Here is a 14895-nt window from a genome sequence, read left to right on the forward strand (position 1 = left end):
AAGTGCTCTGACCGTGCCCTGTCCCGCCCTTCTTGATTTTTTTACTTCCCCCAGGGGGAAGAACAAACAGAACGCAACAGCAGCAACAGCTGCACCACCCATGTCGGCATGCATGGACAGCTTAACCCGACCCAGGACTGAGCAAGTTGGCTCAGCCAGATTCCTCGAGGATGCGCACTGCATCCCTCACTGCCTGGAAATTGTCCACACCCGCCTCATGTTGAGTGAATGCCTCCCTCACCACGCTCAAAAACACAACTCCCTACAAGCCCCCTTACCCATGCTGTGGAGGAGTCAGGAAGAGGCTCTTCCTGCCTCCGCAGACTCGTTATAAACTTTCCCTAACACCAGCCCCTTCCGTTGTCCCTACCTATCCGGCCAGTTTCCCAATTACAAATTTTCCGAGGAAGACTAGGCTGTGCCTTTCACTTCCCCCGGGTCCCTCCATTTCGGACATCGCGTTTGTCGTCGGGCCTAGCCCATAAGTTAATTGTTTAATTAGCCTTTTCCATGCTGCAGCATTTAACAACTGTACTGCATAATTTGTTCCATTACTGCATTGTTCTTAAGGCCATGGCTATCATACGTCTTTGTGGCATCTCTGAGCATCTCATCTCATCGCTAATATTAATAATGAATTTATTGAAAAGTACTGGTCAGCAAACTGTTCCTATTTCAACCCTTTTCAAAGCTCCTTGTAAAGTACAAAATCCATATGTAGTAAGAAGGGTTACTGGTTTCTCAGGCCCGCTAACTTTGGGTCGTTTTTCTTGACTTTCTGAGATGAAAGGATGACTTTAATGGTTTTACTAATAATAAACTCATTACTCGAGCACCTTTTCCTATAAATGAACCGCATGCACTACTAGTTTTCGGACACCTATCACTCAGCTTCATTGCAAACTAGAGCAATAATTTTGTTCGTTCCAGGACACCTGTTTGGAACTGCATTGAAAGATTCACTTAAATCAAAGCTGGTTATATCCACTGCTCTAGAAAAAAAGAAAACCAAATAGAGTGCACAGAGTCCTCCGTCGTGGTGTTCTAACGCTAAGGATTCTCAAAGAAGCCATGACCAGAAAGAACTTAACCATCTCCAGTGGATCAGAAAAGCCCTGTTTTTAAGACTTTCTGAAAAGATAAGAGATGGCTTTATTGTTAGTTCCAAAGGTCTTGCAGTTGGGTATAAAAAGCTAGGTGCGGTAAGTAGGCAGTAGCGATTAAAAAAAATAAAGAAGCTACTAAAAGTAGAATGGGGCAGGAAACAGTGTTGAAAACAACCAGGAGGTCCTGGAGAATCAATACTGCAGTCTCCTGAGTCAAAATCGAACCTGGTGTCATCTAAATCAGTTACCAGAACTGCTTCTGTTCCATAGAAGACATGAATACTGCCTTCGTTGGAGGCAAGTAGAGAATGAGTTTTCAAAATGATAGAAAGCTGTTCATTGGTCAACAATTTCAAATAGAGCAAGGCCTATATGGTCTGTGTATTTGGATCAGGATGAGGGCATTGTTGAATGGGAAAGAGATGGGTCCCAGACCACTATAAAAATGGGAATAATGGGATCTGGAAATAATTGTACCTTTTCTTGTAAATGCGGTCAAAAGCCATGCTACTCTAGTAGTAAGAAACTTGGAGCAAAAAGTGCAAAAAAAGGAAGTTAACAGAGGTAAAAGGTGAAACCGTATGAATGCCCAGGTCCTGATGTTTCAGAGAGTTATCTGAAAACAGGGCACATATTTGTTCAATTTTAGTCCAAAAGAAGCTAGAAGACTTTAAAGTTTAGTAGAACAAGGAATCTTGGATTTAAGACCCTCTGGATTATACAGTTGATAAACTATTTAAAAAAATGTTTTGATGAAGGTAGAAGATGTGAGAATGCAAATGCAAAACACACAGCCCGAGTTTTAAGGATTTTTTTTTTATGGCTTCTGGTCTTTGATATATATGTCCTTATCAGCTGATTCATATCTGCACTGCCAATAGCATTTTGATTGCACACATTTGGGTGTAACAGTGGAGTGTAAAGCAAGTTTAATTTATTGAACAAAGGCAAGCTCTTTTAAGTGATGTTGGGGTACAATGTGGACACATCCTTTTGATGAATACTTCTGCCACAGATGTGTCTCCTTTCGGATATTCTCTATGCACAAGACTAGATCCAGAATCTTTTCATCTATAGCAGTATTCCCCTGCACTGGTGTGCTCTGCGATGGCCTTGTTCCGATCCGGAATTGATGAAACGGAGCTGTTTATAAACGCCGCCCCTGCATGCTGCTGTCAGTTCCTTTCTTTTCGTGCCATTGAATGTGGAACCTGAGCTCCAGTCCCACTTTTCTCACCTCAAAAACATCAAAGAGCAGAAAAGGCAGAAAACAGATGTCAGTCACGGATCCACACGAGATGTGCCCTTGGAGTATGGGCTCTGGACACAACTCCAAGTCGGGCGATGAATGCATTTCGATCCGGGACTGTGAAGTGAAACTGTACATTCCTGCTCACAGGAGGAAGTCACAGACCTTGCTTAGATCCAGCTCTTGCTTCAAGTTCAGGGTGCTGTCCTGTTCTTACGAGTGGTACTTATCACAGTTGAAGTTATCCAGTGAGTTAAAGTCCAAAAGGAAACCTAAAAAAGCCAACAGGACTTAACCCCATCATGCCATTCTGTTTCAAAAGAAGTCGCAAGGCCCTCAATAGGCTACTCGATCTCACTCACAGTCTCCGATTAAGGAGCCAATTTCACAGCTGGCCCAGTGTGACTGAATTCCTAGGCCATCCACGATGCCAGCAGGTTGCATTTTTTAAAAACGCTGTGTTGCATATTTGGTAGTCTTCAAGCTCCCTATGGCGCGCCCTCCGGCCCCAAGGATCCACTGGGCCGTCCAGTCCAGTTACCAGCAGCAGATCTGCCTTCTGCAACTGGCTCCTTGAAACCATGTTGGATTCTGTACTTAGTCAGGTGCAGCTCCCTTTCTTGCCCCAAGGCTAGCGCTGGTCCCTTCCTTTCCTCGTACATGCCAGCACCGATGCTATCTGTGTGGGACGAGAAATGTGTGTCGACTCAGACATCTGACCAAGGTCACGCTCGGAACCCAGTACAGTACATCCGGCCTCTATACCACTTGACTCTAATCCCCTGATTTCATTACCACGGAGGCATGCTCATAGGCTACGACTCTGACCAGAACTTGCTGCAACCTAGAGATGCCTGTGGGGATGATTTGCCCCCTCACTATGATGACAACAGTTTCTGCATGCACTTACAGAAGGCCAGTGCGCTTGATACTTCTCCTGATACATGGTTAAATTTGCCTCTAGGGCTTGCAGTGGAAGAGAGTACTTCCTTTGGTTATTGAATGGGCAGTCAAATTGATGAGCACTTATTCTAAACTTTGTTTTTGCATGTCGGCTAATTGACAGGATACCAGGTGCCACAGACTGCGCCCAAAATTTGTAAATATGCCTGAGAAGTAAAGTTCGGCTTGCTTTTGCAACCGTTCACCTAGGTGGATAAAATCACATTCGCTCTACTAATTACCACTTAGTCACCTCCTGCCGGATCCAGAGGGTCGACCGAATGAATCATGTAGATATCAGGGTTAGGCAAGATCATGGGCTGAGGAAAAGGGCAATGCATTTAATTGCATATGGCTGGGTCTGAACTGGGGTGGTGAAGTGAGCTAAAGTACAATGATGGATTCTGTGACTGGGGGTGAGTGTCTGAAAAGTTTTAGCGCTCCGTCCAACATCTCCTTGCGTTTGCTTTATTTGCCCTAAGTTGTCAGGGTATGCCCAGACGTGGGTCCTTTGTTCACTTTGCCACAGGATTCAAGCTAGCCTGGCTGATGAGGGGTTTTACCCCGAAACCAGTCCCAGGATGCTTGTTTCCGGTCCAGGGAAGACCTGGCTTGGCAGTTTGGGCTGGACTGTTCCCATGAGGGACAGGGTCAAGACTGATTTGCACGCAAAAATATGTGGAAAATTTGATTATTTTTTTTTCAGCTAAATTTGAGGTTTGCAGGGGATTCTGGGTAGGAAACCATTGGGGGGGGGGGTGTCCCTGCAAGTCATACCTCCATGGCTTCCCCAGATGTCTTGCTTTCAGAAATGTGTGGGTTTGGTAGATTTCCCAACATGGCCGCTGAGCCCGGGGCCAAAAACCAAGGTGCTCCCCTTGCAAAACCAGGTTGTTTTGCTATAGGTCATTTTGATGTCTCCACAACATATTTTGGGCCATTGTCTGTCGCAGGTACTTGGCCCACCCACACGAGTGAGGTACCATTTTTATCAGGAGATATTGCAAAATGCGGCGTGAGTGGAAGTTTGTGGACCCATGCAGATTCCAGAACTTTCCATCACAGAAATGTGGGGAAAATGTGTTTTTTTTAAATTTTATTTTTTTACAAAGTTTGAGGTTTGCAAGGGATTCTGGGTAACAGAACCTGGTGAGAGCCAGACAAGTCACCCCCTCCTAGATTCCCCTGGGTGTCTAGTTTTAAAAAATGTATAGGTTTGCTAGGTTTCCCTAGGGGCCGACAGAGCTAGGGTTCAAAACCAATAGCTAGGCACTTTGCAAAAAAAGGGTCTGTTTTCACTGTAAAAATGTGGTGTATCCATGTTGCGTTTTAGGCCGTTTCCTGTCGTGGGCACTAGGCCTACCCACACAAGTGAGGTACAATTTTTATTGGGAGACTTAGGGGAACACAGAGTTTTAGAGCAACTGTTATTACCTATTACCGATGAATTTCTGCCTTTCAAATGTAAGACAATGTGTAAAAAAGAAGTCACTTTGAAATATGTCTTATAATTCACATTCTAGTATGGGTAACCACAATTTTGGAGATGTGCAAATAGCTACTGTTTCTAAACTCTATATTTTGTTCCCATTTCGGAAATACATAGGTGTCTTTGATACCTAGTTTTCACTCTTCATAGTTTACCAAATGAATTGCTATATCCCTTTGGGTGCCACGCCTTTTCCCCCTCCTGTGCCTGGCGATTCCCTAGTGGGTGGGTGTCATGACGAGATAGTCTCGTCATGGGCACAGCGCGACTGTGCTTCATGACAAGACCATCTCGTCATGGGCACAGAAGAGGATATACCCGGTACACAATGAAAAAACATTGCAAGACACTGCTCAGTTATTGGCTCTGGGTTCCTCTGGTTCTTGGTGAACCTACCAGTCCTATATATCCCCACAACTAGAAGGGTCCAGCGGATGTAACAGTATATTGCTTTCAACTGTCATATTTAGAAGTTACAGGTGAAAACGTTGGCACAAATGGCTGGTTTTTTTAAAACTCATTTTCAATTTTTCTTAATTTCAACTTAGTTTCTATTACAAAAAAAAACCTTGAAGGATCTACACAAATGACCCCTTGCTGAATTCAAAATTGTCTTCTAATCTTCAGAAACGTATAGCTTTCTGGTATCCATTATTGCTTTCACACTCATTTCTACCACTAACTGGAAGGAGGTTGAAAGCACAAAAAGTAGCAAAAATGTTTTGGCTAATTTCTGGGTCCCCTCGAGGGGGATCCACAAACCCTGGATACCTTTAAAATCCCCATGATGTTGGAAGAAACGGACACAAATTTTGCGTGGATAACTTATGTGGAAAAAAAGTTACAGGGGCCTAAGCGCGAATTACTCTAAATAGCCAAAAAAAAGGCTTAGCACAGGGGTGCAAAGGCCTAGCAGCGAAAAGGTTCTATCTAACGACTGGCACACTGCTTACTGGCAACGCTGACAACTACATGTAAAACAGTTGCAATTATTTTGCTGCGTCCCCCCAAGTAAAACAGTGTGCTTCTGAATGCGTTTCTGGAACTTAACTTTTTTTTGTGTCTTTACCACCTGCGACGAGTAGAATCTCAGTGACTAACTGTTGGTTTCTTATTTCCTCAGGTCCTGTTTGTTCCAAGGCACTGGTGGCACTATGTGGAATCCATTGACCCCATCACCGTGAGCTTAAACACCTGGATTGAGCTGGTAATTAATTGCATGCTACCTTACACTACAGGCCGCCTCCGCGCGCTCGGCTGGCAGGTGCGCGTAGCGTACCTGATCACCCACAGCGTACGTGAATACGTGTGTGGCATTCTGTAGGCTAATCCTGCAGCTGCTACAGGCCTTTCCAAACATGACTGTACAGTGTGTCTCGTGCTTACCAGCTGGCCATCTCACTTCTTCGTGTTTAAGAGAAACGCCGCTGCATTTTGGTGGAGGTTTGCCAACTTCCATGGCATTGAAAGGAGTCGAGTAAATGTGCCGTGACAGCAGAAGTATTGTTTTCTGGAATGTATCTGGTGTCCCAGAGAGCTGTGCGCGCTCAAGCGCTTCATTAGTGCGCTCTCCCATAAACCGGGCCGAATGGCGGCGGTTGGTGGAACAAAGACGAAGGACTGCATGCGTATTTTGCCCGCCTAGTTAGTTTTGTTTTCCCTCACGTAGTGCAGTTTGCAGCAGAGATATTTTTGTAGTGTTAGACATTTTTTATAAACATTGCCCCCCTATTACCACACAATGAGAAGTCTGATCGTCACGCTTTGTAGGCCCTTCCCATTAAACAGCTTGTCCCAAATTGACCCATCTTAGAGGTAGCGGGGTTAGGATTGAGAAAAAAAAGGTTTAAGTATTTGTCCTACTTTGTTAATAGCTGGCCACAGTGGAGAGAGTATTGTGTGCAAACAACTAGCGACCGTCTGTAAATTAAAGCAAGCCTAAAAAGCGGCAGAATTTGGGTAGAAGAAAAGTATGAAAAAAGTGAAGTGTACTAGCTGATTTAGGAGGTGCAAGTGACAGATAAATCAAAATATCCCCCTCAAAACAAATTGGTTTCTTCTCCTTTTCTCTCTTGTTTTTAACAATTAAAATAGTGTCTTATTTATTAACATGTGTGCCTTTATATGGTGCCTGTGTTGAGGTTAAACATTTAATGATCAAAAACGAACTTTCTCAGTAGCCCGTTTGTAATTCAACCGAAAATTCACCAGGCCTATTTAACTCTGCACATGCCGGTTTAATTTTTCTTTGCAGCCATAGGAACTCCAAGCAACTAGTTCAACAAGGCTGTGCCCTAAAACAAGCCCAGCATGTTCAGGGTGTATGCAGGTGACATTAGATGTTCATCCTAAGGAATAGCCGAAGGCACCTTTCATAGTGTCAGAGAAAATGCAGCTGGCTTGCACTACTTCTCGTACAAAACAGTTTGGCCATTACAAAACAAGCCAGTAAGTATATCCCTGTTGTCGGCCTTAAAGCGTTGTCAGTTTAAAAAAAATGTTTTTATTAAAGCTTTATTTCAAAATCATTAAAAAAACGGCTGCTTGTGCAAGCATAAACATGCACTGGCAGGCTGAAATCCTTGAATGTTTATGTAATAAAGTTTTACAATCAAATTCAAAGTAGGCCGCCTTTTGTGTGCACGTGCGCACATATGAGATCATTTTGAAATGGGTACAAAGCTATTTTGAAAACATGCAGCATAACACAATAGTGGTGGTGAGGGACCCGTAGCTTAGTTTGGGGATCACCCACCGGAAACTTGAAAGCTTATTTTGGGGGTCAGCCATCGAAAACTTGAAAATAAGTTAAGTAAATACAGATATATTTTGTGAGCAGGCCCGCGCATCGCTGGCACTGAAAGCGAGTACTTTGTGGGTAATAATATTGTCCTTAGGCATATAAACACATTTTTATCATAAAGTCTTAGCTAAGGCCAAACCTAAAGATAAAGGGTACATTGAGTAGTACTTTGAACTAGTTTTTCAAATAAGCTTGGCTGTTTCTAGGAGTCATTTACATGTGTTTTATACATAGTCACGTTTTCAAAATTAAATGCTCTATTTAGAAGATGGGCCATGTTGTCACACACCAGTGCTTCCAAACATTGACTGTTCGTCATTTCATTTTTACTTGGTTATTTCAATTTCTTATACACATTAGATCTCAATTAATAAGAAGTTTGGCTCCCAGCAAATCTTGGATTGGCATGCACCAACTTAAAGTTGCATGCAGTTACATCCACCATGTTGGTGCTTCACCAGACACTCCTAAACTGGGGCTGCTGCTGGCTTTATTTTGTGCCCTGCACACAAAGTGTAGAAATGGCCCAGGGCTGACCTCTGGTTTCTTGCGGAAGCCAAAATTAAAGCCCTGGATCTTAGAACCCACCGTCCATAAGGCCTACTCCAGAAAATGACCGCGTGCCATCCATAAACCTTTGCTCTGCATCCACACACCTGATCTAATGATGTGTGTTCAAGAAGATGACAGATGCAGTTCCCTGTGAGTACAAGTCCCCAGGTCCTGTGCCCTCAACCTCTCCTTCAGATCTGACCCCAACCATTTTCAATTTATGAAACTCTTGAAGATAAAACTATTTGCACTTGATTGCTAAAGGATTTCTATTCCCAGATCAGTGGTTTGATTAACAGACCTTTGATACAAGCTATTCCTTTCTGATTAGGCTCTAATCTACCTTGTCTTCCTTTGATAAAAAAAAACTATGTAGGCTTATGACATGCAGAAAACTTGCAAACCAACACCTAGGCTAATAATATGTTGCGTCTGCATGCAGAGAATCTGAGCATAGATAACTCCACAGAGATGTTTAAATTGCAGTGCAACTAGTTCTTTATTTTATTCTGCTTTGACTTGCAGTTAATTGATCATCTTTTATCTGTATTCTCCCATCTGCCTCCTTTTTTATTTCACTAAAAATACTCGTGCGACTTCTAATGAATTTTACAGTGTAAATGATGTGCGTTATTGAATGTCATAAATGTAGGCGAATGGGAGGCAGAATTAATATTATTCTCAAGGCTGGGGACTTTAATTTTTTTTAAATCTTTTATCTTTTGGTCGCTTTGAAATGTTTTACTCATAGCTATGTAATTTGTCACTGTAACATTTATCATCTGCAGACATTCCGACCTTAAACTCTTACTTTGTTTGTGGAAACAGGTGCCCACGTCAATCATGCTCGAGACTTACTTTTTTCTAATTTGATTTCGTGGCTTACTATAAGAGGAAGATCACTGCCTATTATCATAATGTATTGCTCTCAGAATGAGTCTGTTTCGGTGGGACAGCGAATAATTCTGGACATGAAAAAGCATACTTTGCATTCTTCTCAACTGTTTCTTCACTTTTACGTGGAATGCGGGCATCTGGTGATTTCAGGGAGCTTTGGGGCAATTGTATCTCATTTAGGTATATTTCCGCACGCATTAGCAACGGGCAGATGGTCAACCAATCAACAGCTCTCCCAAAGTAAAGGCCATTCATGTTAGATATTGACACAGTCTTCCCATTTGTAGCAGGTTTCAGTCTTGCAGCTCCTCTGATGTTCCTGTTGACAAAGCTCTTATAGACTTTGTTAATGAACTGTCATACTTGGGAAGCCTTCATACACTTAAAACCTAAGCAGGAATAGGGCAAGGACTTTAAGCGCTCTAAAAAAATATAACACATTCTTTAGGCTATTTGCACTAAAGTGTCACAAGCGCTAGGTAGCTCTCTAAGGCTACTGTCTTACCTTGTCTTATGGAGCTGCCTTCTCAGAACGAAATGTTCCAAAGCGCTTCCCAACCATTGCAGAAGAAAATTCTTCTGACCTCTGAGTTTTGAGGAAGGCAGTAGGACACAAAGACAGGCTAAGGGGGCAACTTTCTTACATGTTCTCCCCAGCTTGTAATTTGTACACATAATGAAAATTTGGTTTTAAACTTTTTTTTTTTTTACATTTGTATCTTTGTAAGTGTATATGATTATTCACTGTAATTGTGATGACATTCCTGTTTAATTGAAAGAAATACCTAATTTTGAGTACACTTCATCTTGTTTAGGTATTGGTGTCTTGCTCTGGTGACTGACTGTGTTTGATGAAAGCCACTATGTGGTATTGAATATTTGCCGAAAGGGGGAATTTTGGTTTGACTACTGTCTGTTTGGTGCTCTACCCCCTTTGTGGTATAGGGCCCCTCTCTCTGATTTTGTGATAATGGGGTACTCATGCCAGGCAGTGTACTGGTCACTTAAAACAATGTGGCAAAGTTCTGGTCAGTGCTCTTGTACTGATGAATATCCTTTCTGAGTGCAGACAGACAGAAATTCACTTAACATTTTGGAAGAGGAAGTTCCGTGCCTAAATGTGGAAGTCTCAACTTTTTGGGGAAGTCATGGTACTTGATTTTTTCGTTTTGCGAGTACATGCCGTCCACAAGTAAAAATTAAAATCAGTTGTTAGATGTGGTACTCTGCAGAAATCTCTTGCATTTAAGTTTTAAATTCATAACAGCCAGAGAAGGCCTTAGCGTGGGAAAGAAGAGGGACCCACGTAGAGGTAAACCTAAATGTTAGGTATTTCAATAAATCTTTTGTGGCTCTTAAGCTGGAAGTTTATTGGTAAGCACCATGAAATCCAGTGAGGGCTTTGACTTCATAGCTCAGGTGTTAGAAGGTTTTCAGGAACTTTCTCGTCTTAAAAATCATACAAAAAAGGCCGAACAGGAGGGTTAGAAGTTGTCCTTATTAAATGGCCGACAGAACTAATTTCTAGGAAACCCCTGACTGCCCCAATGTAAATCCTTCAGCACCCTGATATAATCAGGGACACAATGGTACGGTTTAACCATGAATTAAATATGAAAAATTGTGAAGTACATCCCTGCCTGAAAAAAAACTAGATGCCAATAGAAAGCAGTACTAAAAAGAAGGATGTGTATGTGGAATTTCCCCTGTCACGAGATCTCAAGGTCTTCAACTTCTGTAGTTTGGAGGAGAGGACTCTTCCTAGGCCTTGTCAGAAAGAAGCAGCTGTGGTCGGTGGAGGTAGCACTGAATTGCGAAGATCTTCAGTGCGTGGTGCTGTGCCAGAGGAAAAGATGATAACCATGACGTTGACGCAGTGAATCCTGAGGGTGTGTGGGGAAGCACTGCCCTCCTGACCCTGCAGAAGAACTGTGATTGAGAAATAGACAACTGCAAGGCATGCCTAATATCGTTATAGAGGAGGTCTGGTGCTGTGAAATCCCTGGCTCCAAGCCTAGAAGGGAGCAGCTTCCATTGAAGGTATATGGCGAATGGCGGAAGGAGCAAATCGTTGCTGAGTGGCGGGATGTGTACTTTGGCACAGGTTCAGAAAGCGCGCCTGCTCATAAAAGGCACCTTCTTCTCAGTGCTGAAAATAGAATCGTCCCACAGAACATAAAAAGAAAGGAGAAAGCTTGCCTAGGACTGTGACAGGAGGTGCACTTTGTCCTATTGTTTGGACCCTTTTGTAGACTGTGTTAAAAAAGACAAGTAGTGCAGAAACATAGCTACGCTGAAAAAACAGTCACTTGCTGAAAGTAAATACAAGTAAGAATTAAAACAAGTAAGATAAGACAACGTAAGCAATACTATTATGCAATGTGTCATCTCACAGAAGGCTGCCCACAGAAATTCATGCCAATCAAACCCCCAAACGGGAAACGAAATGGAAGAAACAAGCAGAGAACCAACGACGACAGGTGTTTTACTGTCCACCTAAAACTCAATTGGGGTCCTTGAAGCAAAAATTGAGAAAGTAAGCATGAAAGTGAACCTGCTCCGATCTGACATGAGGAAAATAGCAGAAAGAGCCCAGAACCCAGAAGAAGTAGTTAATAGTACATACAGAATGTACACCTGCGCAGACCTGCTAAGAAGAATGTCTACGCATGTCAAAACACATGTAGACTAATACAAAGATATAGAAGGTCGGCCAGAAAGACATAAACTACGACTCCTAGATTGCCCAGAACGAATAGAGGGAATTCCTCAACAGAGAAATTCCTTGAAGAATGGATCTTCCAAGAGTTGAAGCCTTAAGAACACTTCATTCTTCACAGTGAAAAGGGCACACAGAGTATTGATTCTAAGCTGCCACCTGGAGCCAAAGGCACAGATTGCCAAGTTCCCTAATTACCAGGGCAGAGACTGTGTACCACATCATGTTAGAGGCACAGTAATGCTCTTACGTGAACCAAGAAATAACTATGTTTGCAGAGTACAACGTACGAGTTCAGATGCAGGGCAATTCGTCTCTGGAAGTCAAACAAAATCTGAGAACTCTGGAACTGAAACAAGTGCTGCTCTACCAAGCATAGTTCCAGATCGTAGTAGATGGAAAACATCACTTCACTGACCCTGAAGAGGTATGGAGCCTTTTAGGGATGTGGGACAAAGTATCAACAAGACGTAGGTACGTTGGCTCCACTCCATCTGCATTGAGGCTCTCAAACAGGGCAGTGCACAGCAAAACACAACTTACACTGCAGACTAGTATGGCAACGAGATAGATTCCACAGATACTAGTTCAAGAGGCTGGCATAATGGAGGAAAAATCGCCACAAATATCGGGAGAACTCAGTGAGTCGTCCACATCGCGCAAAAACATAGATCTAGACTCTGAGAGGCAGGACAATAGATGTGGAGCAACAAATAGGAATGCAGCAACTGAATCATGCACATTATGATAAAAGTATATATGGGATCACTACCTAGGAAATGATAATATGGCAGAGATAGGCATTAAATAGACTAGGTAATAAAGGAGAAGCAACAAGCTACATAAGAGATGGTTAACTATAGTTGACCTGCAGGAGTTATTGGACGTGAATCAAGACCTCCTGCAACAGCCGAAGAGGGGCCTTGGTTTGCCCCCAACTTCCTGCAAATTTGACATACGAAATACAAGTACAAATTAGTGCTGGTGTAGTACATTACGAGCGTTTTTGTTCCCTTTGTATGTAAAATTGTTTCAGATTAAACAAACAGGAGTGAGGCAAGTCGACTGCTGGTTAGGTGGTCATGAGACACCAATAAAAATATCTAAATCAATGCAGTTAAAGTTTTGGTAAGGTGTCAAAAGATTGGCCGTTTGACTTATGGTAGAAAAAGGGCAACTATTTCTTAAATGAAACCTAGTTAGATAACTAGATGATTTGCATGAGAAAAATCCAGGAAAAATACAACAATTTATTGAGGCGTGCAGGGAACTAGATGGATAACAAGAAAACCTTACACGTGGTTGGATGGTAAAACTATGGGTATGGTAGAGACAGACACAAAATTAGAAAAAATATGAGCGCAACTAGTAAATTAGGCACATGGAATGTGAGAGGATTGATTACAGTGGTATCTGACACAACATAGCATAAAATAGCAGTGCGCACCAGGAACCCCGTTTATTGAGATCTGAAAAAGAGAAATTGCATAAGAATTAGAGGGGGCAGGTTTTTGCAGCTGCTTATTGTAATAACTCTTCGGTATTAGTTACTTGGACTGCTGCAATTGTCCCATTTCAAGCTGACAAGATAATTCCCGATCCAGAGGAAGATGTATAATTTTTGTTGGCCTGATGGATGGTGTCCAAATATGTTTGGTCAATATATACCTGACAAATTGTGATAAGATGTTTTTATGGAGGAAATATGTTTTGCTTCTCCATATCTAGGTGCTAGGTTTCTCTTGATGGGCGACTTAAACTGCATATTGGAGGCCAGTTAGGCAGATATTTCTCAAATAGAGAAACTGGGAATGGAGACTGCATTAACCGCAATAATGCATGGGACTAAACTTGTAAACATACGCCGATCCCAACAAACAATGGACTTACTTTAGAATTTAGATTATGTCCTATTGCACTTGTAATAAATCGAACAGGATATCCGTCTTATTTGTGAAGCAATAACCCATCTGCCAAACTCTAAATCAGTTCCAAGGTCTTCTCATACTATTCTAACTCACACCAGACTCACAGTAGACTGGATTACATCTTTTGGAGGACAGTTCAATTTTGATGGTTTGGCAACGCAACTTATTTGGGTACATTCCTGTCAGACCATTCACCACTACAAACAGTATTCATTCAGACCACAAATTCCCACTTGGCACCTTAATACAAGCGTCTTGACAGATTAGGTGTATAGAGCACATGTTCCAGAGCTCATATGACAATTCTTTTGACTTTATGGAACAACGATAAAGTGAAAAGCGATTAAAGTAGTGTAAAGATGAGATTTCATTTGATAAATGTACAGGCTTAAGGTGCATTTGGAGCTCACCCTCCATAGTCCATGTTGCGAGAGCTAGAAAAAAATTTACCCTGGGCCCAAATGAAAAGGCACAAAAGACACAAATGATCAAAATAAGAAGGAAAATTGTAGACACATGGATACAGTTAGCTAAGTATATACATACAAAATACAGGCAAAGAGTTCATAATGAAGGTGATAAAACGGGGCGAATGATTGTGTGGTTACTAAAAAAGAGAGAAGCTCCACTCGCATCTTATGCCAGCGGTTCTTAAAATGTTGACTTCTGTGGACCCCCACCTAATCATTACTGATACCCAGGGACCCCTCTGAATCATCAGTGAAATCCGGGGACCCCCACTGAGTAATTATTGGAAGCTGGTGACCTTGGCCTAAGTATTTCTGATAATTTGAACAAAACATATAAAATATGTATTAACAACCATTCATCAAAGAAATATACCAATGATGAAATATTTTATTTTATTTAAAACCGAATATAAAAAAATCTGAATTTGAATGGGAAGGTTTTCTAAATTGAATAAAGGCCACTCATCGTCCACACTATATTCTGATGCACTTGCACTGCGTCCATGAATCAATCTGTGGATACTACCCTAATTTTTAGCTTCCAGTTTAATTTCCTTCACATTTGCTGAATGTTTTAAAATTTTCTATTGTACATTTTGCTTTTTTATTTATATACACTTTCGAAATCTGTTTATATTATTTATTTTTTAAGCAGTCGCGGACCCCCAGGGTCTCTGGACCACAGGTTAAGAGCCACTGTTTATTCGATATCAACAAGAAGGGGGCCCAGAGATGGAGTA

At 42.0% G+C, this 14895-nt stretch overlaps 1 protein-coding gene across 6 annotated transcripts in view; it reads left to right on the forward strand.

Moving 5' to 3' along the window:
• The window catches only part of HSPBAP1 (HSPB1 associated protein 1), an 859774-nt gene that overhangs the window by 650440 nt on the left and 194439 nt on the right, over positions 1-14895 (forward strand). For all 6 annotated transcript variants that reach the window (XM_085647322.1, XM_085647321.1, XM_085647326.1 and 3 more), the window contains one exon: positions 5910-5993. In XM_085647322.1, the coding sequence (XP_085503448.1) occupies positions 5910-5993 (84 nt within the window). The remainder of the gene's footprint in view (positions 1-5909; positions 5994-14895) is intronic.

This window comes from Triturus cristatus, chromosome 3_2 (assembly GCF_964204655.1).
Source record: "Triturus cristatus chromosome 3_2, aTriCri1.1, whole genome shotgun sequence".
NCBI classification, from domain to species: Eukaryota; Metazoa; Chordata; class Amphibia; order Caudata; family Salamandridae; genus Triturus; species Triturus cristatus.